This window comes from Ursus americanus, chromosome 21 (genome assembly GCF_024610735.1).
Source record: "Ursus americanus isolate L20-20 chromosome 21, mUrsAme1.1.p, whole genome shotgun sequence".
NCBI lineage: Eukaryota > Metazoa > Chordata > Mammalia > Carnivora > Ursidae > Ursus > Ursus americanus.
In genome coordinates this window covers 52,444,931-52,470,052 of record NC_142147.1, presented here as the reverse complement: position 1 = coordinate 52,470,052, position 25,122 = coordinate 52,444,931, and the positions used below count along the sequence as shown (strand labels likewise).

Here is a 25,122-nt window from a genome sequence, read left to right as displayed (position 1 = left end):
TGGGCCAGGGTTCTTGACAGTGGACCTCGCACACCAGAGACCACAAAGCACCAGGAAACAAAAGGCCTAAACTTTATTAATTCTCCACCAGTCCCACCCCCCCCAGCCCTGGTGAGAAGCCTGCCCTGGTCAGAGGTCACCAGGCCTCAGGGCCGGGAGGGCCAAAGCGCCGCAGAAGCTGCTCCTGGTCTTCCAGGTCCTTCCGTACCTTCTTGCGCATGTAGAAGATGGGGCAGTCCCGGCTGTGGGCGGGGTGGGGGTCAGGGTCAGGACTGGGGCGCTGCCCAGCCCAGTGATGGGCCGGGGCTGTTCCCAGGACTTTGGCCCCCGCCTGCTGCCCACCCAACCCCCCTCCAGGGGTAGGCTGTTTGCTCAGCGGGCATGGGGGGAGCCGTAACAGCGGGTACCCGCGGAGGCGCTGGGCTCCACCAGCCGTATATCACCTGTCACCTGGCGTGGGAACCAGCCCCGCCCACCCGTTCCCTGGGGAAAGCCTGGCCCGCCCTGGGGGAGGGGGCCAGGGCCATGGTGTGCATGTGCGTGCGTGCGTGTGTACGTGCGTGTGTGTGTGTGTGTGTGTGTCAGAGCAGGAGAGAGAACTGTGGCCATTTCCTGGGCAGATGCTGGCCCAGAGTCAGCCCTGCCCACAGAGCAGCACCCTCCCCGCAGCAGGCCGGGAGAAGCACTGGCCGCTCTGCAGGCCCGGGCACCCAGAGAGTCAGCCATGTGGGGCAGCGCGCCCCCCCAGGGCCTTGGGGTCAGGGCTCCGGGCCCCACGTACCTGGTGCAGATGACGTCCTCGTGCAGGCTGCCCTGACAGCGCTGGCACTGGGTCCAGAGGCGCGAGAAGCGCTCCTCCAGGGCGTTCAGGTGGGACACCTGGGGACGAGAGGGCAAAAGGGTGGCCCGGCCCCACCCAGTCCACCCTCGCCTCGCGGTCCCCACAACCCCCCTGCCTCGCCCCTCACCTCCTTCTGATACAGCTCTGACTCCCGAGGCTGGCAGAACTTGCACACGGCTCCTGGTGGAGAGGGCGGGTCAGCACAGGGGAGCTGGGGCCCAGCCAGGGCCCGGGCTGCCCTATCCCTGCCCCTTCCCCACCCGCTGCCTATCCCGGCTTCTGAAAGTCCCCGGAGACAAGAGAACAAGGGAACGAGTGTGTGGGGGAAAACTCCCCGGGGAACTCCCAGGGCGGGGGGCCTAGGACCCTCGAGGGGGTGCCTGTAAATGGGAGCCCCCACCCCGGGGCCAGGGCCCATCCGGGTGGCACTGCCAGCCCGTAGGGCGGGTGCCGGGAACCTCAGCGATAGAGGAGCCGGGTGCAGGGTGGGGGCCCGGGGCTGGGGACCGGCGCTCACCCTGGTGACTGAGGACAGTGCGGCAGCCGATGCAGCAGCTGTGGCGTTTGGCAAAGGCCAGAAGGCCGCCCACCTTGCCCGTGAGCACGGTCTTGCAGCGTGTGTGGTCACCCCCTGCAGGCGAGGGCAGGCGGTGGGCCCGGTGCCCTCCGTGTCCCCCGTGCCCCCTGCTCCCCTCTGGGCATTCCCCCTAAGTACTCAGCAGCACAGCCTCAGCACGGCCCTCGCCCAGGATGGGCTCGAAGATGCGCAGGAGCGGCTTGGCAAGCTGCTGTTCCAGGTAGTACTGTGTGTCGATGGGCAGGCTGTGCTCCAGCACAAAGAGGGGGTCCTGCAAACACAGTGGCCGGAGGGGTCACACCCAGGGGTCAGGGGCCCCGGGGCTGTGGTCAACAGTAGGCAGCGGGGCGAAGGGCACTGGGAGCCTCTGGGGTGGGGCTCCCAGGCGTGACGTGGGCAGTGGTGTGGGGCAGTCACTGGGCATGGGTGCTGTGCTGCAGGGCGTGGCATCAGTGGGGGGCATGGGTCTGGGATGGTGTCAGAGACCATGAGGGGTCCCTGGCCATGAGCTGTGATTCATGCTGGGGTCCATGGGTGGGGGTCCTCAGGTTACCAAGCAAAGGTCAGATGTCACCATGGGGAGGGGGGCGTGAAGGTGGACAGTAGCTGGAGGCAAAGGCTAGAAGCCAAGATATGAGGGGGCGGAACGGGAACTAGGGACTGAGGAAGGGGTCGTGGGGGTCAGAGGACACCGGCCATCGGGATGGAATGGGGGAGGACATGAACCCTAGAGAATTATGGGTTAGAGAGCAAGGACCAAGGAGACATGGTGAGACACAGTGTGCACAGTGAGGCTGGGCTTTCTTCTGCAGGGGGAGTGAGGGAGGGGTAGGGGGAGTGAGGGAGGGGTCAGAATAACGGGGGGGGGGGGGCCCTCCAGAGGGCACAGGAGGCCTGGGAGAAAGGCATCATGGAGCCAACTCCCAGGGGTGTGTTGGGGGCGGTTCTCAGGGCCCTCTGGGGCCCACAGAGGGAAACACCCTCCCCACCGGGCTTGGAAAGCAGAAGTGAGAGCTGAGGGAAGCTGGGCGGAGCGGGCAGCCCAGGTGGGCCTGACCTCGGACTTCATGTAGGCAGCCACGCCCTTTGCAGCGCCGATGATCACGTAGGGGACACGGTCGCCCAAGCTGGGCGCACTCCCGGGGTCCCGCTTCCTCATCCTGCGGGGAGACCGGGGCGGCCGGGCGGGTGAGGGCAGGTGGGACGGCGGGGGCGGGTGGGGGTGTAGGAAGCGGCGCCCAGCTGGCAGGAGAGGGGCTATTTCTGGGGGGCCCTGCACACCCCACCCCGCCGGCGGACCTCTCGGCCAGCTCCACGTGGGCCTGCTTGCCGGCGTAGTCAGCGGCCGCGCGGGTCAGCTCCTTGGTGATGACCAGCTGGGAGATGTCAATGCGGTTACACAGCAAGTCGGAGATGACGTCCTGCGCGTGGGCCACGGCGCCCGCGGGGTCTCTGCAGGGCCGGGATGGGGGGTGTCACCGGTGGCTGCCAAGGCCTGGGCTGGCACCTCCACCACCCCCGAGGCTGGGGGGCCAGGATGTGCTCTGGGGCTGAAGCCCAAGGCGGGGAGGGACGCGGCCAGGCCACAGGGTGCAAGGTGGCAGAGGCGGGGCCGAGGCCCACAGCTGTCCAACCCCACACTCTTTCCACCGTTCCACCACTGAGGACGAGCTGGGCCTGACACCTGTGTCCCCAGGGGAGGAGGGGGCTGGGGGCCGGGACTCCTGGGTCTGAGGGACAGGGGCTGGGGCCTGGCCTCCGGGGCTGGGGGGAGGTCCCACTCACCGGTCGATGAGCAGGCGTCGCAGGGAGGCAGTGACGAGGTTGGCCACGAGGGGGCAGTTGTCCCTGCGCACGGCCTCCAGGCCCTTGCAGTCCATGCGGTCATGGGCATCCGGCCGGGAGGAGAAGAGCAGGCCGGCATAGCGCTTCTTGCTGATGAGCAGGTAGGGAAAGTAGACCTGGGGGGGACCTGTGGCTGAGACCCTCAAGACTTCCAGAGTCCTGAGACTTCCCTCAGAAACAGAGGACACACAGGGCTAGTCTGCTAGTCTGGGACACTGGGGGACGTGGACCCTAAGACCCCAGCCTGAGCCCAGGGACACCCTCAGCATTCCAGGGGCCTCAGATGTGAAACAGAGACTGGGATAAACCTAGAGACAGGTCCTAAAGCATAAGACCCAGACATGAGGGTGTAGCCTGGGGAGCCCCAAATCTGGATCTGGGATAGACCTGAGGTGGACAGGGGTACAAGGAGCTGAGACTTAGGCCCAGGAGTGAGCCCTGAGGTAGGGGCTTCTCAAAATTGGGAGGCTCCAGGGGCGCCTGGGTGGCACAGCGGTTAAGCGTCTGCCTTCGGCTCAGGGTGTGATCCCGGTGTTCTGGGATCGAGCCCCACATCGGGCTCCTCCGCTATGAGCCTGCTTCTTCCTCTCCCACTCCCCCTGCTTGTGCTCCCTCTCTCGCTGGCTGTCTCTATCTCTGTCAAATAAATAAATAAAATCTTTAAAAAAAAAAATTGGGAGGCTCCAAATTTGTGAACAGGTATACCCAAGACCTGACCCCAAGTTTGAACCTTGGAAATAACATGCAGTTTGAGTCCCCAGACCCCAGCCCGATTACTGCTGGAAGCCAAGGAACACTGGCCAACGGTGCCCCGATCCAGGATTCGCCCCACCAGGGTCCCCACCGCCCAAGGTAGCCCCCACACCCAAAACCAGAGATGCTCTAAGACTGACAAGGTTTTCAAAAAATAGACACTGTCCTGCGTAGCAAAGCCCAAGACTTTAGAGGTTTTCAAACAGGAGAATCCACGCAGCAAAATACTCAAAACTGGGGCATATGAACGTAAAGAATGGGATACCCAGAATACCCAGATCAGGGCACCCCAAAATAGGCCCTGAGCAACACTGGGGTTCTCCAGATGCTGACATACTAGGGGAACCTCACACGAATGCGTTCTTAAACTTTGCAGGCACTGAGAATCAGAGATCCTCTGAAACCTGCAAGGCCCGAGCCTGCCCACTCCAAGCCCCGAGGGAGGCTCCCACTTACCTTTTCAAACTCGAGCCGGATAGGCGGGGGAAAGTGGCCTGACACCCAGTCTGCGGCCTCCCGCCCCAGAGCCATCGCCTCGGCCACAGAGGAGACACCAAATCGGCACATGACTGAGTCAGTGTCACCATACACCACCTGGGGAGGGGTGTGTGTAACTGGGAGGCAGGGGGAGGTGGGGGCCAACTCCCTGCACTCCCCCGATCAGCCCTGGGCCCATCTCTGGTCAGCAGGTGGGGTGGCCGCTGACCTTGGCATTGGTACCATAGCCATTCTCCACCGTGTACTTGGACTCCACCAGCTGCTTTGTTTTCTCAATCATCTGGCGCCCGAACCCAGTGACGCTCTGTCAGGGAGAGAACCAGGCAGTGAGGGCCCAGGAGCCATCTGCAGTGAACACGGGCTCAGGGTGCCACCTCAACTACTTCCTGGAGCGTGGACTCGGGCAAGTCACTCCGCCTCTCTGAGCCTTGATTTCCAACTCAACAATATGGGGCTACTAAGCTGCTCCTTAATGGTCTGTAGGAAAGAACTGGGTCCCTGGCCCAGAGCTCTGGGCGCAGAAGAGGAATGACTGCAAAAAATGCATGTTGACAAGGCCGAGGCCAGAAGAGGCCATCAGCACTTCTTTTCCCTCCAGAGGTGCTGTAACATGTGGTGACACTGCAGGCAGCTCCTCATGGTGCAAGACCACCGGCACTCCTGGCCCCCTCCCCCACAGTCAGCACTACCACCCCCACATCCTTGGGCAACCAGAAATGACCCTACACTGTTAAATGCCCCCCTCCAAGGGGGGTCGAGAGTTGTGCTAGCCTCATGCAGAAACTTTCCTACAGTCTTACTTTACAGGAAACTGAAGCTGGGGCAGTGAGGGGCCAGGGGACACACACCAAGGAGAAATGGGTGTGACTCTTCCGTTTCAGTTTGTTTGGACTCAGAAGATCCCTGTCTTTTAACTAGAGATTTAGGTGACTTACATTTAGTATAATAATTGATCATATCTGGACTTAAATCTACCACTTTACTGTCTGCCTTCTGTTTGTTCCACCTGTTCTATGTTCCTTCTTTCCTTCGCCTTTTCCTGGAACGGTTCTGTGGTTGTTTTGTTTTGTTTTGATTCCATCTCCCTGCCCCTATAAGCCTGAGGGACAGCAGTAAGAAATGAGGCTAAGAAACAGACATGACAAAGGAACAGAGGGAAGGGTGAGGAAGGAAAAGACAGAAAGACGAGGAAGCAGTAGCTCCGATGAAGGAGCTCCAGGGGAAGGAAAGCTGAACCCTCCTGGCCCGGTCTCTGCTCAGGGGCTGGAGTCTGACAGCCAAACACCCACCTCTTTCCACCGAGGAGGCCGGGGAGGCCCCTGAGGACTATGGAAGGCCGATGAGAGGAGTATGGGTGGGATGCACTATGGGATGAACCTTGCCCTAAGAGAGGCCCAACTTTTAGAGGGAACCTCTGAGCCCTTGGAACGTCCTGCCTAAGAGAGTGTTTTTGTTCATCTGGGACCTTGGACTATACTAACAACATGACTCACGGTGAGGCCTCGGGCCACACGGTATCAGCCTGACCTCTGCAGGGGCCGGAGACCGAGTAACAAAGGTCAATCACACAGATGCTCCATGCCTACATGACTGATTCCCAATAAAAACCCAGGACACTGAGGCTCGGGTGAGCATCCCTAGTGGGAAACACTCCATGCATGTTGTCACACATCAGTGCCAGGAGAAGTGAGCACTGTCTATGTGACTCCGCTGGGAGAGACAACTAGAAGCTCTGTGCCTTTGCCCTTGGCTGATTTTAATTTTTTTTTTTTTAAAGATTTTATTTATTTATTCAACAGAGATAGATACAGTCAGCGAGAGAGGGAACACAAGCAGGGGGAGTGGGAGAGGAAGAAGCAGGTTCATAGCAGAAGAGCCTGATGTGGGGCTCGATCCCACAACGCCAGGATCAGGCCCTGAGCCGAAGGCAGACTCTTAACCGCTGTGCCACTCAGGCGCCCGATTTTAATTTCTATCCTTTATCTGTATTAAGTCATGATCGTGAGTATGATGGCTTTTCTGAGTTCCTCGAGTGCTTCTAGCGGATCACTGGGTGGGAGGGTGATCTTGGGGGCCCCGGAAATGAAGGTAGGTGGGTGTGTACGCAGGCCTCTCCCACCAGAAAGCCCAGTCACTGGCAATTCTTCCCAAGTCTTCCAACCAGAGCCACATGAGGACTGACCTGGTACCCAGATACAGACGGATCTTCCCATGGCTGGGAGTAACCAAGTATGGAATGGGCTGAGACCCAATCCCCAGGGGAAGGGGCTGGACAAGAAGCCCTTTCTAAGGCCCTCTCTTAGGCCATGAGCCGAGGCACTGATCCCAGCGTGGCAGAACCTCAGGTCCTTTGTGGTCTGATCATGGATCTGTTTTTCTGTCTGAGCAGCAGAGCTGCCTCTGGTAAACAGGCCTGGGACCCTGCTGTGGGACGGGAAGGGAGGCAGTGGGCTCTTCGGCCCGCATTCCCTCTCAGAGCAGAACACTGACCAAGCAGCCTCCCACCTGCCAAATTCAGTGACGGAGCACGCACAGCAAATCAAGCATCAGAGCCTGGCTGTGCTATCGGGTGGTCCCCCCAGCCCCCATGAGCAGAGACGCGGCTCTGTTCTCCCATCAGGTGGGAGGGAACCTACCCTCCGCATCCCCACCCTCACGGGGAGCAGCGGAGGAGGTGGGTAGGGGTCTGTCAGATTGACAAATGGAACGAATGAACAGTGAACCAAACCTCTGCTCACCCCACCACTCCCCCTGCCTCCCCTGCTTCATCTGCCTGCAGAGCCCTCGGCACCAACTGCCTTCCTCTACGCATTGACTGCTGTCACCATCTGTGCGCCCACGAGGCTGCACACTGCGGGAGGGCAGGAACCCACATCCGTTTTGCCACCTGCTGGACCCACAGAAGATGCTCAGCAAGTTGGGGCGACGAGACCTCTACCACACGGAGACCTGGTTCTCCTAGGGAGGGGCTGTCTGCTCCCCACTGCCTACTGTGCAAACGGAGCACTCACCTGGGAGATCTCCAGGCACGGCAGCTTGCCCACCTGGGCACCAGTGAAGCCATATACAGAGTTGGCGCTCACTTTCAGTGCCAGCTGCCGCCCGTCCAAGACCTGCCGACGCAAGGGGTCCGTCTCCTGGGCCAGCTCAGCCTTGGCCCTGGAAGGACAAGAAGCAAAGGCCACTGATGCAGTGTCCCAGATCTCAGGGAGAGATGAGAGGTCAGGCCCTGGGCACTGGTTACGGTGCCTTTCTAGAAATGGGTGCTGTGTACTGGTGTGCAGGATGTGCACTGCACAGAGGCGCCCAGCAGAGGGGGCAAATGGGAGCTGTCTGGAAGGGTGTCTTGTTCTAATTCACACACAGCTGCAATTAAGTGCGGCATGGCGATCCTGGGGTGGCCCAGGAGGGACAGGGACTGACGAGGAGCCTCAGGAAGTTTGAGCAGGGGTGGGCGGGATGCTCGAGAACCCACCTCTTTCGGGCGCTGAGCAGGTTCTCCAGGATCTGGGGCAGTAGCCCTTTCCGCACTGACGTCTTCACAAACTCATCCCCTGTGGGTGTCTTGATGAACTGATCCTCGGTTAGGCTGGGTTGGAGGATGTGGGGGGAGGAGAGGGTGTGAACCTGACCTCCCCATCTCTTCCTCCTCCAGACCGTTCAGGCTTTCCCCACCTCTCGAGTCTCCCCTCCCCACTATTTCCGGGTCCCTGGCCCTACCCTGCCTGAAGCCGGCCCCCGGGCAGTCCTGGGGCACACAGGATGAAGGGGGGGCCATACCCTAATTTCTGGGCAGCCCCGGGCCGCAGGAGTGTGGTGTAGCACAGATTGTGGGCCATCATGATGGACGGGTACAGAGAGGAGAAGTCCAGGGTGGCGATGGGGACATCGTAGTACCTGGGAGGGTGGGGAGGAGTCAGGCCCGGGAATCCCGAGCCACCCCCACCCAACCACGGGGCCTCACCCTTTGAGGGGCTCAATGACGGTGGCCCCCGTGTAGTCCTCGCCACCCTCTGTCTTCACCACGGGCATCAGCAGTCCCTCACGCATGGCCTGGGAGAGGAGAAGTAGGGCAATGAAGGCAGGCAGGGGTACGGCAGACCAGAAGAGGAAGGAGGAGGAGCAGGGAAGGGCGTCCATATCACGGCCCAGGAGCCACAGCGAGAGACCAGAGGCCAGGAGTGGGGGCTTGCTGGGGGTGTCGTCATGGGGCCCAGCCTCAGCTCTGCCCACTGACCTGCCGCAGGAGCTGGGACACGACCTTGACCTGCTGGCCGCGGCTGAGCAGGTAGCCGAGGGGCACGCCAGTGACGCGTGCCATCTCCATGGCGTTCACCAGCACCATGAGCCGCTCCAGCAGCCGCAGGGGCAGGAAGGCATCCTTGAGGCAGTACACGGCCAGCCGGCGGCGCGTTTGGTCATTCCCGTTCTGGGGACAGGAACTGACGGCATCAGTGGGGATGGGGGTGGCCGCGGAGACTCAGGGTCAGGGAGAGGGCGAGGGTCTGGGTGTGGAGCGGGCGGGGGGAAGTCAGGGAGTTGACAGGGTCCGAGGGAGGAGGGAGCCATCTGAAGGGTGAGTGTTGAGGAGAGGTGCGGGCAGGAGAGCGAGATAAAGGTCGAGGCAGGGTGAGGTCACAAGTCAAAAGCAAGAGGTCAAGGTGAAAGTCGGGAGAACAGCTGGGAGGCTGAAGCCCCCGGTCAGGAAGGCGGGAGGCTGAGGTCAGACGAGTAGACAGAGTAAGATCAGAGGTCAGGGGCAGGAGGTGGAGGTGCAAGGTCAGGGCAGGCGGGAGGAGGGGTCAGAGGTCACAGGCTGGCCGCCAGGCACCTGCAGGTCGGTGATGATGCTGTGCTGCACATCCTCCTTCTGCTCGCCCAGGAAGTGGAAGCTCACGGCGTTGAGCGTGTAGGAGCGGAGCTTGTACTCCCGCAGCAGCACCTGAGGCGGGGGGAGGAGCGCAGGGTGGGCCCGGGGCCCCGGCGGCAATCCCGTGAGGTGGGCACCCGCCCGGCCCGGCCCGCATACCTGCAGCATGTCCATCTGCACGCGGCCCACCATGCTGACCACCTTGCTGTCCCGCCGGCCCGTCTGCTTAGACTGGAAGGACGAATCCCGGATATTGGAGCGGAGGCCAGACACGCGGCCCAGGAAGGGGAATGTATGCACCTGGGGACAAAGTCCAAGGGCAGGGGGAGCTGCGGTGGGGCACGGCCGGCCCAAATCTGGGACCCCCCCCCCCTCCCCGGGGCTGCGCCAGAGGAATGGAGACCAGATGGGCCACGAGGCCACCCATGATGCCGAGTCTTCCTGCTGCGAGCCCTGAAGCAGGGGCAGTTCTGATGCAGAAAAACCCCCTGGGGCTGGGGAAGCATGGACTGGAGGTGAGAGACAGGAGGCCAGGACGGGGAGAGTCAGAGGCCTGATGGCTGCAGGGCTGAGAGGCTAAGGATGGTGCCTGGGGGTTGGGGAGATGGGCAGCTGGAGGAGGGGCAGAGCTGGGGAGACAATGCAGAGCTCAGTGGGGAGGCGGTGTGTGCATGCGGTGGGGGCCTTGGGGAAGAGCTGAGTGGGAGCACAGCAGGGGGAGCACGGAGAGCTAGGTCTGCGGTCAGGACAGACAGACAGTGGCACTGGAGGGGAAGGTGGGAGGGCCAGGGTAGAGAGGAGAGGCGTGAGCCGGTGAGCAGCAGGGCAGGGGGGCAGAGGGGAGACGGGCAGTGCCCCGTGTATAAATGCCAGACTGGCAGGGATGGACTTCTTCCTGGCACTGTCGGGGGCCATGAACATGATTTTATCTTACGGCATTCGATTTTATTTAAGTAGGCTCCGTGCCCGCAACCCTCAGATCAAGAGTCACGCGCTCCAGTGACTGAGGCAGCCGGGCGCCCCAAACGTGATTTTTCTTTTTCATTACAAAATTGGCCAAACGTAAGGAAGAGGAAGAAATAGTACGATATGACCCTCGTCGTGAGCTGAGTTGTGTCTCCTTGCTCCCCCACCAAAGACGCTGAAGTCCTAACTTGCCAACGCTTCAGAAATAGGGTCTTTACAGATGATCAGCTAAGATGAGGTCATCAGGGTGGGCCCTGATCCCCTCAGACCGTATCCTTCGAAAAAGGGGAAATTTGAGCAGAGACACAGAGGGAGGACAAGTGGCAAAATTAGGGAGATGGCCTTCTACACCCCAGGAATGTCTGAGAGCACGAGAAGCTAGGAGAGGCCTCAGTAAGAACCAGCCCCGGGAGGCTCTGATCTCGGGCTTGAGACGACACAAGGCTGTGGTCCCGCGTTCTGGCAGCCCTGGCACACGAACGCGCCCCACACAGTCACCCCCAGATACAAGCATCAAGGTTTTGCCACACACTTCGAGGAACGCCCCACTTTTCCTTATTTTTGGCCGCCGTGTTTTGAAGTCTAGGAGATAAGACGCTACACCCTTGCACGCTTCAGTCTGCCCTCAAACACATCAGCCTTTCCTTACTTAACCATAAACTCCCTCCTTGCCTCTGCAAAAGCCACGATAACCCTCTGGACTCCGAGCAGGGCAGGGATGGGGCCAGAGCTGGGTTTTCAGCAATGTCCCTGGAGCCGCTGGGGGCGGTGGGCTGCAGGTACAGAGCAAGAGGGACCACCTGCGGGGGGGCAGAGCCACGAGGGAGAAGGCAGAGAGGAGGAGCAGGGTGGCCGCCCACCCTGGAGCCCCCAGTGGGGCTTCTGAAGGCAAGCTCCCCCACTTGCCTGCCCTACCTTGAGAGTCTGGGCCCGGGAGATGAGGTACGGAAGGTCAAAGTTCTGGATGTTGTAGCCAGTGATCACGTCGGGGTCCATGGTGCGAATGAAGGTTGACCATGCCTGGGGGTGGGAGCCCACTGGGTCACTCTGGTTGTCATCTTGATCATCCCCTCTGGCGTGGATCCTCCCCACTCCTGGAACATTCCAGAAGCCCCCAAGAACAACCCTAGAGCCCTCCTGTCCCTTGTAGAAAGATCGGGCAGGTGCTTCTGAAAAAAACCACAGAACCCAGAGGGGAAATGTTCACCCCCTCCCCCCCAAGCAAAGGGATCTGAACCCGTGGACTGGGCATGCCAGCATCCAGAGGCCTTCAGCCTGGGATGCGGAAGCTGGGTGGGGGGTTCTGAGGAAATGAGGGGAAATGGAACCAGAGGCACCTGGAGCAGCTCCTCCTCCCGCTCGTAGCTCTGCACTTTGGCGCCCAGGATAGGGGCACAGGGCCGTAGGGTGAGCGCCAGGCGCAGGAAGGGCTCCGGCTCACCCCAGCGCAGGCCCAGTGAGCAGATTTGGATCACGGGATCCCGCTCGGGTTCAGGGAAAATGCCTGTGCGGGGAAGAAGGGGGATGCAGGGTACCAGTCTCTTCCTTTTCCTTCGTGACACATCAGGGTGGCTGCACCTCCAAATTTCCCCAGTCTGTCTACTCCCCTCTATCCCCACTGCCTGCAGACCCCGCACGACCCACCCTGGCTCCCCTCTGCCTTCATCTTCTGGCCCTCTCCCTGCCCCTCATAGACTGGGATGGTCCTGCCCCAGGGCCTTTGCACTTGCTATTCTCTGCAGGTGTGTGTGTGTGTGTGTGTGTGTGTGTGTGTGTGTGGTGTGGGAGGCTGCTCATCCCTCTTCACGAGGCTGGCCTCATCACCCGAGGCCTTCTGTGCCCACCAGTCTGAGCTGCCCTGTCACTGTCCACCACCAACCTCCTTTAATGGAGAATCTTTCAATAACCTGTCCATTTGCATGTTCACTCCCTCCTTCCCAAGTGAGCTCAAGAAGCATGGGGACTCCTGGGGCGAGACTGGCATGTCACCAATATCTAAAGGGAGGGCAGGAGGAGCCCCAGGCCCCGGAGACAGACCTTTGCGGCCAGCACACTCGATGTCAAAGCTGAGCACACGCAGGGGTGCAATCCGCTGCCACTGCCCTTCCGGCGGGTGACTGACCACGTCAGACCACAGCACGTCCGCCTCCAGCTGACACAGCGTGGCCTATAGGGATGGGGCCCATGAGTGGCTGCAGGGTCCCAACTCTGTGCCCCACCACCACCCCGGGGGAGCCCCATACCTTCCCCTCCTGCCTTAGGACATATTTCCCTGCTGGGAGTTCCAACCAGTTGCAGCCGACGATGTCTGTGTCCACCATGAACCTGGAGGGGGACAAGGATCAGTTGGCAGAAGCTGGCTGGGGGGTGGGGGTGGAGGCTGAAGCGAGGCAGGGGCCATACCGGATCTCGAAGTCAACGTTGGCCTCATAGGGCGCGAAGCTGGGGGTGCCCAGGCCTGCCACACGGATGCCCTGCTCCAGGAGGCGGCGGGCGGGTGCCATGAGACGCGGCAGCGCCAGGGTGATCCGCAGAAACGGGGAGGGGCCCTGCCCGTGGTACCCGAACATGCCTGCGGACAGATGAGGCTGGCACCGGCCCGGAGGGATCCCTACCCGCTTGGTCCCCGGGGCAGCACTCACTCTCCCGGGAGCACAGCTCCACAGACAGCACCGCTGGCCCTGTGAGCTCCTTCCCTCCGCGCTGGTCCCTGCTAATGGCGGCATTCAGCTCCCGTTGCAGGTCACCCAGGTGCTCGGGCCCAAAACCTGGGTGTGGCAGAGCTGGTCAGAAGTGCACGGGGCGGGGGGTGTCAGGGGGGCGAGGGCGAGAGCAGGTCTTGTGGGTCAGGGCCACTCACCACGGGGCGCCGGGGTATAGAAGTAGGGCGCAAAGCCGTGGATGTGGCAGCAGACTGACACGCCCTCGTCTGTGACTCCAAAGGCTCGCAGCACAGGCACGGAGCTGCAGGATGGTGGGGGTGCTCCAGGCAGGGGCTGTGCTGGGCCTGGGGGTGCCACAGGATAAGGCAGGAGCGACCCCCTCAGACTCCTTCAGGGCTTGCCTCCCCAGTTTCCTCCTGGGCTGGGAACACACCCCCTAATTCCTGCAGTTTGGGGTACGTCTGCCTGCTGTTCACTCTGCCTTGACCACCACCCCGCTGGCCTCTGTTTCCGTCTTTACTCCCCTACAGTCCATTTGCCACTGCAGAGCTCGAGGGAGCCCCCTGCCTTTTTTGCAAAAAAACAGCTTTTAGAAAATAACGTGGACTTGGTGTTCAGTGTTACGAGCTTTAACTCGCATACGTAGCTTCGTGTGACCACCACCAAAATCGGACACAAGACAGGTCTGTCACACCAAACAGCTTCCGAGACACGTGCTTTTGTCACCACACCCCCTCCCTCGCTCCGTCCTTCTACTTCTTTTTGAGACCCTCCATATACATGGACCCACACAGTCTGCTGGCTCCTGTCACTCTAGGGGAAATATCTAGGGGAGGAATTGCCTGGTCCTAAGAAAAGAGTAGATTTAACTCTTATATGTCAGTAAAGCTGGAAGGGAAAAGGGTAGGCTGAACTGTAAGAAACTTCCAGGCTGTTTTCCAGAGGGGCTGCAACCCACAGCGTTCCCATGGCGCGGGGGCGGGGTGAGCAAGCGTTCCACTTGCATCCTCGTCAGCGCTTGGCGTCCTTGCTATGCGTGTGCGCGCGTGCGCATGTGCGTGCGTTAGCTCTTCCGACGGGAGAGTGCTGTGTCTCGCCACGGCTGTCATTCGTATCGCCCCGGCAGCCAGCGACACCGAGCGAGCGTCGTCTCCAGCGCAGATTTGCCGCCATGCACCCTCGAGTGAACTGTCTGCGCAAGCGCTCTGTCCCCTCCCAGACTGGGTAGTTCTACTGTTGAGACCCGGACATATTCGCGGTGCTGGTTTTGTGTCACATACGTGGATCGCTAACGTCTCCTCCCTGCCTGTAGCTTGTCTCTTCGCTCTCTTACGGGGGAGCCTTCTACCCTGAGAGGTGGTTCCATTTCCTTTTTTATTCTGCCTATCCTTCTAGAAGGTGAGCCTTGAAGAGCAGGGACCTGGTCTGACTGAAATAGGGTCCAGCTCAACGCAGATGCTCAGGTGTTCCTGACTGACACTGGATGGACAGACAGACGGGTGGACGTCAAACCACATGCGTCTCCCCTCAGCAAGGAGCCAGCTCTTACCCTCAGGCCTCAGTTGGAAGACACTCCCCACCTCCAAAAAGCCCTGCAGGATACCTGTGCCCCCCTTCCCCTCTGGCTGCCCCTCTGGGCACTCACAGCCCTGGTCACCTGTGTGGGCACTGTCTGTGTCCATCTCCTCCCTCAAAGCCCAGAGCTCCTCCCACCCACCAGGCCTCTGTCCACCAAGCTCACCCACGTAATGGTCGATCTCCAACTGCTGGAAGATGAGGGGCTCCGTCTGGGGATTCAGAGAGGGCGGGGTGGGCCGCAGCCAGCGGGCATCTATGGCCGTTGGGGAGAACTGCCCTGGGTGTGAGGGAGATAAGCAGGCTACATAGAGTCGCGGTCTGCCCAGCCCAGCCCATGACCTCTCAGGTGGCATCTGATGTGTGAAAGGAAAGTCAGGTGGACGGGGTGCTCTGGATCAGGCAGCTAACGCAGGAGAGATTATGGGGTCAAGGGTCAAGGTCAGAAGAGAGCTCCAGGCCACAAAAGTGGCATACAGGCACCAGGTCAAAGGTCAGCACTTTGTGGGGGCTCAGTGTGGGCCAGAGGTCAGAGGTTACAGGTGAGTTCTGTGGCTGACTCGGTTCCTGTGAACCAGGACGGGTATGGGGGAGCAGGGGGTTCCCGCTCCAGGTCTCACCGTCTGCTGCTCCGTCCAGGTCTGGCTGCAGCAACTCCTCCTCCTGTTCCTGCAGCCTGTGCTCCGCCTCCATCTCCTCCATCAGCGCCAGCTCCTCCTCAAACTGGGATGGCTGACTTGGCTCATCCTCATCCCAGAGGCCCCCACGGGCCCGCTTCGGGGGCACCCCAGACCCCGGGCCTGGCCGCCGCTTGCCATCCATCCTGCTGGGCAAGTCAGGGCTGGAGGAGGGTTCCTGTCTTCTTCCTGGCCCCCCGTGCACCCACCATGACCGTGAGCCTTTTAATTCCCTGGAGACCCTCAGGAGTAACACGACTCTCTGCGCCCACAGGCTCACAGACTGCTGGCACATTCCACGTGTCAAATAATCAGTTACTATAATTACAGCCCACACCCCACCTCAGTTTAACCCTTTCCTCACACGCTCAAACCTTCCACATCCTTTTACCTGGCTGCTTGCCCTCCACCCACCGTGGACTTGGTCCTTAGCACATCCCTCTCTTTCCCATAAACCTCTGTCTTTGATGCCATCTCCCCACCTGCCCAGGCCTTCGTACAACAAACAGCTGGGAGGCACTCACTCCTTCATGCCAGTCACACTGTGTTGGGGGCCACACAGTGGCCTGAAACACAAATCTGATCTGGTCCCTTCCCAGCTCAAAACGCTTCAGAGACTTCCCATTCCCCTTCAAAACAAAACAAAAACAGAAGCCCTTTCCATTTTGAAATCATTTCAAATCTGCAGACCTGTATACCCTTCGCCCAGGTGTCAATTTGTTGCCACATTTGCTTCATCAGCCCCTATATGTCAGCACAGTATTTACTTTCCCCAGCCATCTGAGTTAGTTGCCTGCCAGTTAGATACGATGTCCCTTGACCCCTGCATGCTTTGCATGTATTTCTGAAAGACAAGGACATTCTCTTTCTTTTTTTTTAAGTAGGTTTCACACCCAATGTGGGGCTTGAACTCACGACCCTGAGATCAAGAGTCACATGCTCTACCGACTGAGCCAGCCAAGGACCCCGAGGACCCTCAAGGACATGCTGCTCTCTTTTTAAAGATTTTATTTATTTGAGAGAGAGAGAGAGCACGAGCAGGGGGAGACGCAGAAGAAGAGGGACAAGCAGACTCCCTGCTGAGTGGGGAGCCTGATGCAGAGCTTGATCCCAGGACCCCAAGATCATGACCTGAGCTGAAGGCAGACACTTAACCGACTGAGCCACCCAGATGCCCCCCCACGGACATTCTTTTAAACAAGCACGGTGTGATGATCAAATCCAGGACATTTAACGACTCAATAACAACATAAACAAAGACTCTATTTTCCAATTTCTCTGTCCCCCCAAATGCCCTTTATAGTATTTTCCCCAATCCAGGATCCAATGTAGCAAACACAACAAAAAACCCAACAGAGGCTGCAATTTACATATTTATATGTTTTGTTGTTGTTGTTTTATAAACTTGATTTTTTAATGATTTTTTATTATAAACTTGATTTTTTAAGTTTATTTAAGCAATCTCTACACCCAACATGGGGCTCGAACTCACGACCCTGAGATCACAAGTTGCATGCTCTTCTGACTAAGCCTGTCAGGTGCCCCTGTTTATGTTTTAATTGCAACATATAAAAAATTATTTTGTTGTATATTTTGACAAGCTATATTGACATGAAAGTACATATCCTCTGGTAGGTTTGACAAAAGACCATATTCAAGTTAAGCCCATTCAGGTTGGTAACTTTACTATGGTTCAGTAAGAGAATATTCGAAGAAAATACATACTCAACTGTTTCAGTATAAATAGCCATGATATATACAAGTTTTTCTGAAAAAGTTTTTAGGTGGCATACGTGTAGAGAGGAGAAAAACCTGAGCATATGCAAATCATAAAACAAAGAGAGCAAAGAGGGGGAAATGTTAAAACACGTGAATCTGGGTAAAGGGTGTATTGGTGTTCTTTGTATTATTATTCTTTTGATCTTCCTGTAAGTTTAAAATTATTTTAAAAAAAGTTTTTTAAAAGTACATGTCTCCCAGCATCCAGGCCTAGACAGGGATTATAGGAACCTAGGGCCGGGCAGACCCCAGACCCAGACGGGAGGGAGGACAGGGAGTGGACAGGTCAGCTACTCTGGGTTCCAGTGAACACCTTTGTTTCCCATAACTCCCCGCCCCCCATATCTAGTCTCCCTTCGTCCTTTTTGCAGCTGACCAATCCCTTGCCTCACAGTTGCCACAGGAAGTCCAGCCCAAGACTACATTTCCCAGGGTGCACTGCTAGGGAAGGTCACATTGTTGAGTTATCTCATGGAAAGAACGACCATAAGGTGTGCCACTTCCGGGACAGCCTTCAAAGGAAGCTTGCCTCTACAGCCTCTACAGCTCCATGGCTGGAGCATGGGTATAGTGGTGGTGAACCAACCTTGACCATGGGGACAGACAACGCCACACGGAATGCAAGGCCAAGACGAGAGGAACCCAGGCTCCTCCACAACTTTCTGGGGCGGAGCTGCCTACCTTAGGGCAGTTGTGTGGAGAAATACACTTGTGTCTTGCCTGGGCCACTGTGCTGTGGGGTCTCTGACAGCAGCTTAGCCTAGACCTTAACAAATACAGCATAGAAAAATTCTGAATTGACTGGGGATGTGTTGTTGCAAATGTCTGGGTTGGGAGGCACCGGAATACTTCTCAGCATTAGACAGCAGGCAGCTACTGATAGACACACAGGATGGACGAATCTCGAAGACATGCTGCACCGAAGAAGCCAGACACACAAGCACACACTGGAGGAACGGGGAATGATTGCTCAGGGGTATGGGGTTTCCTTTGGGGGGGATGAAAATGTCCTGGAAGTAGGCAGAGGATGCATAACACTGTGAACAAACTAAATGGTTAACCTCAGGGGCGCCTGGAGTGGCTCAGTCAGCTAAGCGTCCGCCTTTGGCTCAGGTCGTGATCTCAGGGTTGTGGGATCGAGCCCCACATCGGGCTCCCTGCTCAGCTGGGGAGTCTGCTTCTCCCTCTCCCTGCTGCTCCCACCCCTGCTCATGCTCTCTCTCGCTTGCTTTCTCTCTCTCAAATAAATAAAATCTTTAAATTACCTACAACTGTCCACTTGAGAACCTGTGCATTTCACTGTATGTAAATTCCACCGCAGTGGAAACACGAAAGCTGGAAGGCCACAACTCTGCATCTAGAGGTTTATGCTAGAGATAGACTATCACATATGAAAATTTGCCTTTACGAGGTTATTTCCGGCAGCATTGTTTGCGATCACAAAAGACTGGAAACCACCTAAATGTCCTCCCCTGGGGGACTGTTTAAATAAATTCCATTAACTCCATTCCATGGAATATTATGCAGCTGTATAAAGGAATGAGGAAGCCCTCTACGTACTGACGTGGAGGGCTCTCAAAGACCCATTGTTGGAGAAAGCAAGGTGCAGAATCGTGTACTTAGACTGTTATCTTCTTGTATTAAAAAAAAAAGTCTAAAAAATGTTTGCTCTGATTCTTTCATCAGGAAACAATCAAACCAAAGTAAGGACTGGACTACAGAACTACCTGTCTCAAATCTTCAAAAATGTCAGTTATGAAGGGGGGGGGAAGGGGCAGGAAACTTTTATTTTATTTCTTTTTAATATTTTTATTTATTTTTTTGAGGGGGGGCAGAGGGAGAGGGAGGAGCAGATGCCCTGCTGAGCAGGGAGCCCAACAGGGGACTCGATCCCAGGACTCCAAGATCACGACCTGAGCCGAAGGCAGACACTTAACTGACTTAGCCACCCAGGTGCCCCAAAGCATGTTTGTTTTCAATGCCCAATTCTGGAAAGATAGGTAATAAACTGGTAACACTGGCATCCTGGCGGGGGGGGGGTACACAGAATGGGACAGTTTACTGAGACGGAATTCACATACCATATGACCCATGCGTTTCAGGTGTATAGTTCAATGGATTTTAGTATATTCAGAGCTGTGTGACCATCACCACAGCCAATCTTAGAATTTTCATCACCCCAAAATGAAACCCCGCACCCCTTGGCCATCACCCCCACCCCAGACCATCCCCACCCCACTTCTCCCAGCCCAAAGCAACCACAAATCTACTTTGTCTGTTGCTATGAATTTGCCCATCCTGGGCATTTCCTATATGTGGAAACAGAATATGTGTCCTGTGGTGTCTGTCTTCTCCCACTTAGGATAATGTTTCAAGGTCTACCCATGACACGGCACGGGTCAGTGCCTCCTTCCTTTTCATGCCTGAATACGTCCTCACCGTGTGGCTGTATCGCACTGTGTTAATCTTTTTGTCCGTCAGTGAACATCGGGGCTGTCTGCACCTTTTGCCTATTTCGAGTAGCGCTGCTCTGATCGTGCATATGAGAGCTTTATATAAGGAGGAAGACTTGGAACAGGCTCTCTTTTTGTGACTTTTGATTGGGAACTGTGTCTACAGGTGACTTATCTCACAGGAAGGAAAAAGCCTGGAGGCCTTTGCTCCAGCCCTGCAAGGGGCCAGAGAGACACATAGAGTTCCAACCTGTGGGGAGAGACCTGGAGGGTGTGGTGGGAGGGACAGTCAGGCAAGGTAGCAAGAGAAGGTAAGAGGCCCGTGTGTGTCCCCTCTCAGCTGCCGAGGCACAGGACAGGAGCTGGGGAAACATGGTGATCTCTCCCCTTCTGGACCCTCCACTGGCATAGAGACAGCAACACCGGATGCCCCCCTGGCTAAGATGCTGGTTTCTGTGACACTCCCTCCTTCGGTGTTCTAGTCCCCTCTCTCCCAATCCCACAGCTTTCACTGCCACCTCTACGCTCACTGGGCTTCCCTTCCCGATTCTGGCCCAGACAGCTCCCCAGGGCCCCGGCCTGACAGAGGCAGCTGCTCACTGTGAGGATGTCTGCTTAGTGACCCATCCCACACTCCAAAGCCAAGCCCCTCATCCCCCTGCAAACCTGATCCTTGCACCCCACAGTCTCCCCCAGTTCAGCAAAAGGCAACTCCCATCAGGCCAACAAAGCTGGAGTTACCCCAGCTTCTCTCTTCCCCTCAGGCCACATGTTTGTTCCACTTGCAAATCTCATAGGCTCTAGGAGACCTGAGTCTCACCACTTCCCAGCACCTGCACGACTCCCAGCCTGGTCCCTCTGGCTAAGATTACCTGCAGCTTTCTTTTGTGCATTGCTTTTTGTCTGTCTCCCCCTGCTGGAACATGAGCCACAAGCTCAGGGATCTGGTCGGTTTTGTCACTGGAGCATTCAAGAGTCTGTATCAGTGCCTGGCATACAGCAGGTGCTGAAGAACCATCTGTTGAATGACTGAAGGGACTCCCACCAGGGTGTCCCTCATTCCACCCTGCCCCCATCAGTGTATTCTTCACACAGGAGCCAGACGGATCTTGTGTGAATATGTCAGACCATCCCATCCCTCCTCTGCTCAGAACCTGCCCCTGGGTCCCATCTCATGCAGAGCTAAAGCATCGTCCTCACGGTAGCCCACAGGACACTGTGCAATCACCCCCTTCCTTTTTAGACACTATCTTCTGCCCTGTCCCCCTTGTTCATTTGGCTCCAGCCACTTGTTTCCTCTCTGTTCCTTAAGCACTCCAGGCTTGGTCCTACCTCAGGACCTTTGCACAGGCTGTTCCCTCTGCCCTGCCAAACACTCTTCCCCAGACGTTCCCATGGCTTCCTCCCTCCCCTCCTTCAGGTTTTGCTCAAATGTCACCTTCTCAGTGAGGCCTGTTTATTATTTTTTTAAGATTTTTATCTTTAAGTAGGGGGCGCCTGGGTGGTGCAGTCGTTAAGCGTCTGCCTTCGGCTCAGGGCATGATCCCAGCATTCTGGGATTGAGCCCCACATCAGGCTCCTCTGCTAGGAGCCTGCTTCTTCCTCTCCCACTCCCCCTGCTTGTGTTCCCTCTCTCGCTGGATGTCTCTCTCTGTCAAATAAATAAATAAATAAATAAATCTAAAAAAAAAAATTAAAAAAAAAAAAAGATTTTTAAGTAATCTCTATACCCAGTGTGGGGCTCGAACTCACAACCCTAAGATCAAGAGTTGCACATTCCACCAACTGAGCCAGTCAGGTGCCCCCAGTGAGGCCTGTTTAAAAGGACAATCTCCACTGCCCCGTGCTGATACTCTCCAACCCCTTTCTCTGCTCTTTTTCCAGATGGCACTTATCGCCGTGTAATGCACCGTATCAGTTCTTAGCGTTCTCAGAGCATGGTCCCGGACCTGCTGCTTGAGCTTCAGGTGGGGACCAGTTGGAATGCTCATGGTCAGGCCCCGCCGAATCAAACCCTCTGGGGGTGGGGTGCCATAATCTGGGGTAACATGCCCTCAAGGGATTCCAAGGCCACTCGATTCTGAGAACCACTGCTTATTTATGTTGTTTACTGTCCATCCCACAATGTGAATGAATAACTCTGTGAGACCGGGACTTTGTCTTGTTTCCTGCTATGGCTCATGCACCCTGAAGAGGGCTTGCAGCAGAGAATGTGCTCAATAAACACCTACCAAATGAAGAATGAAGGAACTCACAGAATCTTCACAAAAACTTCCGAGGTAGGCGCTGTTACCCTCCAACACAATGATTAGAACCAGGGCCCAGAGAGGTGAAGCTACCTGCCCAAGGGGGCACAGCTAGCTTAGGGGGTTCAAAGAGAGGCAGGCTCATTTCAGAGCCCCACTGTTGTCCACCACTGCAGACTGCCGGCCTCCAGGGGTGCCAGGCAAGGCGCAGGGGTGAACTGCTCTCTTCCCAGCAGGGGACACAGACGGAGATGGATTCCTCCGCTTGCTCACCCCCGTATCCTGGCTCACACACAAAAGTAACTATTCACTCTTGCCCCCCAGGAAACTACACACTTTCCATGCTTTGGCCTTGTCCCTCCAGTGGGCCTCCCTGACTCCTGCTACCCTTGTGGCAGGCCGGGGACCATCTGGGCCTGTGTCTGACTCCCTCACCAGACAGGAACCCTTCAGGACAGGGCAGGGTCTGCCGCTTCTCTGGGTCCTCGATGTTATCCAGCACAGGGCCTGGCTTTGGGAAGTGTTTGCTGGATGAGATCGTCCCTTTTTCCAACTCCTCTGCATCCACAGAGACTCAGCTCCAGTTCAATTTTTCCAGGACACTCAGAGGCCCCTCGGGGCACCCACTGCACCCAGAACTGCTTTGGAAAGTGAGCTCCTCAAAAACGGGTCAGGGTCTCCCTCAAGTCGGGGTCCCAGCATCACTCAGCACAGTGCCTGGAACACAGCCACTTCGAGTTGTGTCAGTTCAGACTCCTCTTGAGTATCACCAACTGCACAAGCCTTCCCTGAGCCCCTGCCGCTTCTCTCGCCTCCCAAAGACTAGCGCTGCCTTGTATTGGTTCAGAGCACTCTGGATTGAGATCTCCTGTCCTCCCCCCAACCAAACTGAATTATCATTGGCTCCCCAGTGCCCAGCAAAGGGTCTGCTATAGGAACAGCCGACTGAAAGAAGGACTGAAGAGTAGAAAGAGCATTGCAGGAGAAAGGAACAGCGTTGCAAAGGCCGTCACTGTGTAAAGAACCTAAGGGACAGGAGGCTTGGGTGGTGAAATGCCGCAAGGAGGGGGAGAGACAGGTAACTACAGGGGGCGCTATGAAGCCGAGAAACTGACATCACCCTGCTCACTCACCTTCACCTCAGAGTGGCACCCCAAACCCACTCCACCTCAGCCTTCTCCATTCACCTATTGCTCAAACCACATACCCCAGCCACCTGAGCTCTTCTTCCTTACACCCTGCTGGCTCAAACCCCAAAGAAAACCTGAAAGTGAATGATAGCACTGCAGTCTGAGCCACCTACTATGCCCTCGTGCCTCCTAACTGCCTTCCTCCTTCCGCTTTTGCTCCCACTACAATCCTGTCTTCATTCTGCAGCCTGTGTTTTTCAAAATGCAGGGCGGGTCCTGTTGCTCTGATGCTCAAAACCTCCCATGGCTCCCTGTGGAACCTAGAATAGAAGCCAAACCTCACACCAACCTCCACAAGGATCAGGTTCCCCAACATGTCTCCAACCTCATCTGTTTTTTTGGCTCCAGCTACAAACACACCAAACTTTTTCCTGCCTCAGGGCCTTTGCACTTGATGGTCCCTCAGTCCAGACCTTTCTTTACATGGCTGACTTCTCTGTCAAATGTCACTTCCCCAGAGGGGCGACTTTTGATCACTCCAGCTAAAGAGGCTGGCTACCCTGTTTTATTTCACTTCGGATATCAAACCCTGAAAGCACTGCTTTATCATTATTACTTATCACTTGTCTACTATCTGTCTTCCCCAAGCAAGGACTTTCTCTGACTTGTCCGGGCCGTAGCCCTTGCTTCTAGAACAGTGCCTGGCACAGGGTACTCAATATTTAGTGAATAAAAGATGACACCACGTCCCCACGTGCACCAATTCAGTCCTCTAATACGTCCGGGATCCCGTCGCCCCCAAGACCCAACAAGGTGCCTGTCCCAGCTCGCCCCGGGGGCCAGGCGCCCAGCACAAGCGCCCCCCGCACCTCGAGGGCCCCCCAGACTCCGTCATCTTCCCGTGCGCCCCCGCGCACGCTCTCACGACCACCGGCCCTTGCCCCTGTACCGCACGACCCCGAGCCAAAGGGATCCCTCCCGCCTCCACGCCCCTCGCAACTCTTTCTCAGGCCTCCATGCCCAGCTCTTCCAGCCTCCTTCCCTGTCAGGCCGAATCCCTGCAAACCCCCTACTCCCCTTACTCACCCGCTTCAAACAGCGTTTCCCGCCACAGCCTACGCCGCCGTGACCCCTGACTCCGGCGCGCGCAGGCTCAGAGCCACCGCGCGCAGAACTGGGCCACGCCCCTCCCGCCCAAGTAGGGCGAGACCACGCCCCAAACGGGCTCGGGCCACGCCCCTCCGATCGGCTGGGACTAGGCCACGCCCCATCTTTCCAACTAGGGATGTAGCCTCTTCCCATTTTCCATAAATTCTCGCCAAACCCCGCCCCGTCTTGAAGGGTTGCGACTCCTCCCAAACCACGCCCCCACCTTACGGCACCCTCGCGGGTTTCTGCTACCTACGCGCGCAGCGGCGCGGCCCGCCCCCTGTCCTCCTAGCCCCGCCTCCCCGCCCGCGGGCGCCGCGCGCGCCTCCTCCGCTCGCCGGCGTGCTTTCTGCCGGCGGTTATGTCGGGAGGATTTCTTGAGCGCTGTCCTGCTAGCCACCTGACGTCTGCCCTCCCCGCGGAGAGGAAGTCTGTCAGCCTCCTGTCTCACGGGTTTAGTTTCCCCATACGTAAACTAAACTCCACGCAGGGCGGCCATACCTGGGGGCATCAGACACACTGCTTGGAATGGGACGACTGCTTGTAACTAGTCACTTCCCCCATCACCTTCCCCCCCATCCCGTCTAAAAAACACACCTTTCAGTACCCAGCCCATTCCAAGCAACACCCCCTTCACCCTTGGCCAGGGCTGTCCATCCTGCTCACTGCGGTGACTGCTCAGGGCCTGGCCCAGGTGGAGGAGGAACTACGAGAATTCCACAGCCGGACCTGACTCTGAACTCACCAGAGTCTCTCACCTTCCAGACTTGGCATGTGCCCTTCCCTCAATTTGGGGGCCAAGCCCCCTCGTCTTGGCTTAGGTCCCAGCTCAGCCATGATATCCTGTGTGAGGACTTGCCTGCCTTCTACCTCTAGGTCCCCACTCAGTCACGTGCTGCTCCCATAAAAGCCACTATTCTCTCACACTCTAGCTAGCCCCCTCCATCCCCCGCTGCCAGCCCTGACTGGTAGCCACCTCCAAGGGGACTTTATCTTGTTCTCCCACGTGTCCAGTGCCTAAAATTGTGTTTGCCACATAGTAAGTGCCCCATACATATTTGTTGGATGAATAACATCTGCACCCCACAAGGGCCCGCAGA

The 25,122-nt window shown here is 57.3% G+C and overlaps 1 protein-coding gene across 1 annotated transcript; it reads right to left on the bottom strand.

Moving 5' to 3' along the window:
- Window positions 1-50: 50 nt before the first annotated feature.
- POLD1 (DNA polymerase delta 1, catalytic subunit) lies at window positions 51-24,013 on the bottom strand. The gene is made up of 27 exons (XM_087871140.1): window positions 23,960-24,013; window positions 15,209-15,454; window positions 14,755-14,868; window positions 13,211-13,357; window positions 12,993-13,118; window positions 12,754-12,922; window positions 12,594-12,675; window positions 12,388-12,517; window positions 11,688-11,854; window positions 11,266-11,370; window positions 9,544-9,684; window positions 9,346-9,456; window positions 8,752-8,943; window positions 8,479-8,567; window positions 8,295-8,411; window positions 7,990-8,103; window positions 7,526-7,673; window positions 4,723-4,818; window positions 4,473-4,610; window positions 3,204-3,379; window positions 2,718-2,870; window positions 2,476-2,578; window positions 1,557-1,689; window positions 1,359-1,472; window positions 969-1,021; window positions 782-879; window positions 51-242 (listed from the first exon to the last, which is right to left on the bottom strand). The coding sequence occupies exons 2-27, from the start codon at window positions 15,408-15,410 to the stop codon at window positions 137-139; spliced, it is 3,324 nt and encodes a 1,107-aa protein (XP_087727266.1). The 5' UTR covers window positions 15,411-15,454; window positions 23,960-24,013; the 3' UTR covers window positions 51-136.
- Window positions 24,014-25,122: the final 1,109 nt, after the last annotated feature.

Bases quoted from the DNA above. Each gene is read 5' to 3' on its own strand.
- POLD1 (XM_087871140.1), bottom strand. From the start codon at position 15,410: ATGGATGGCAAGCGGCGGCCAGGCCCGGGGTCTGGGGTGCCCCCGAAG. The intron at 9,685-11,265 runs GTAGGGCAGGCA...CTTTGTCCCCAG, and splicing joins CCCGGGCCCAGACTCTCAAG to GTGCATACATTCCCCTTCCT. The intron at 880-968 runs GTGAGGGGCGAG...TCTCGTCCCCAG, and splicing joins CAGAGCTGTATCAGAAGGAG to GTGTCCCACCTGAACGCCCT.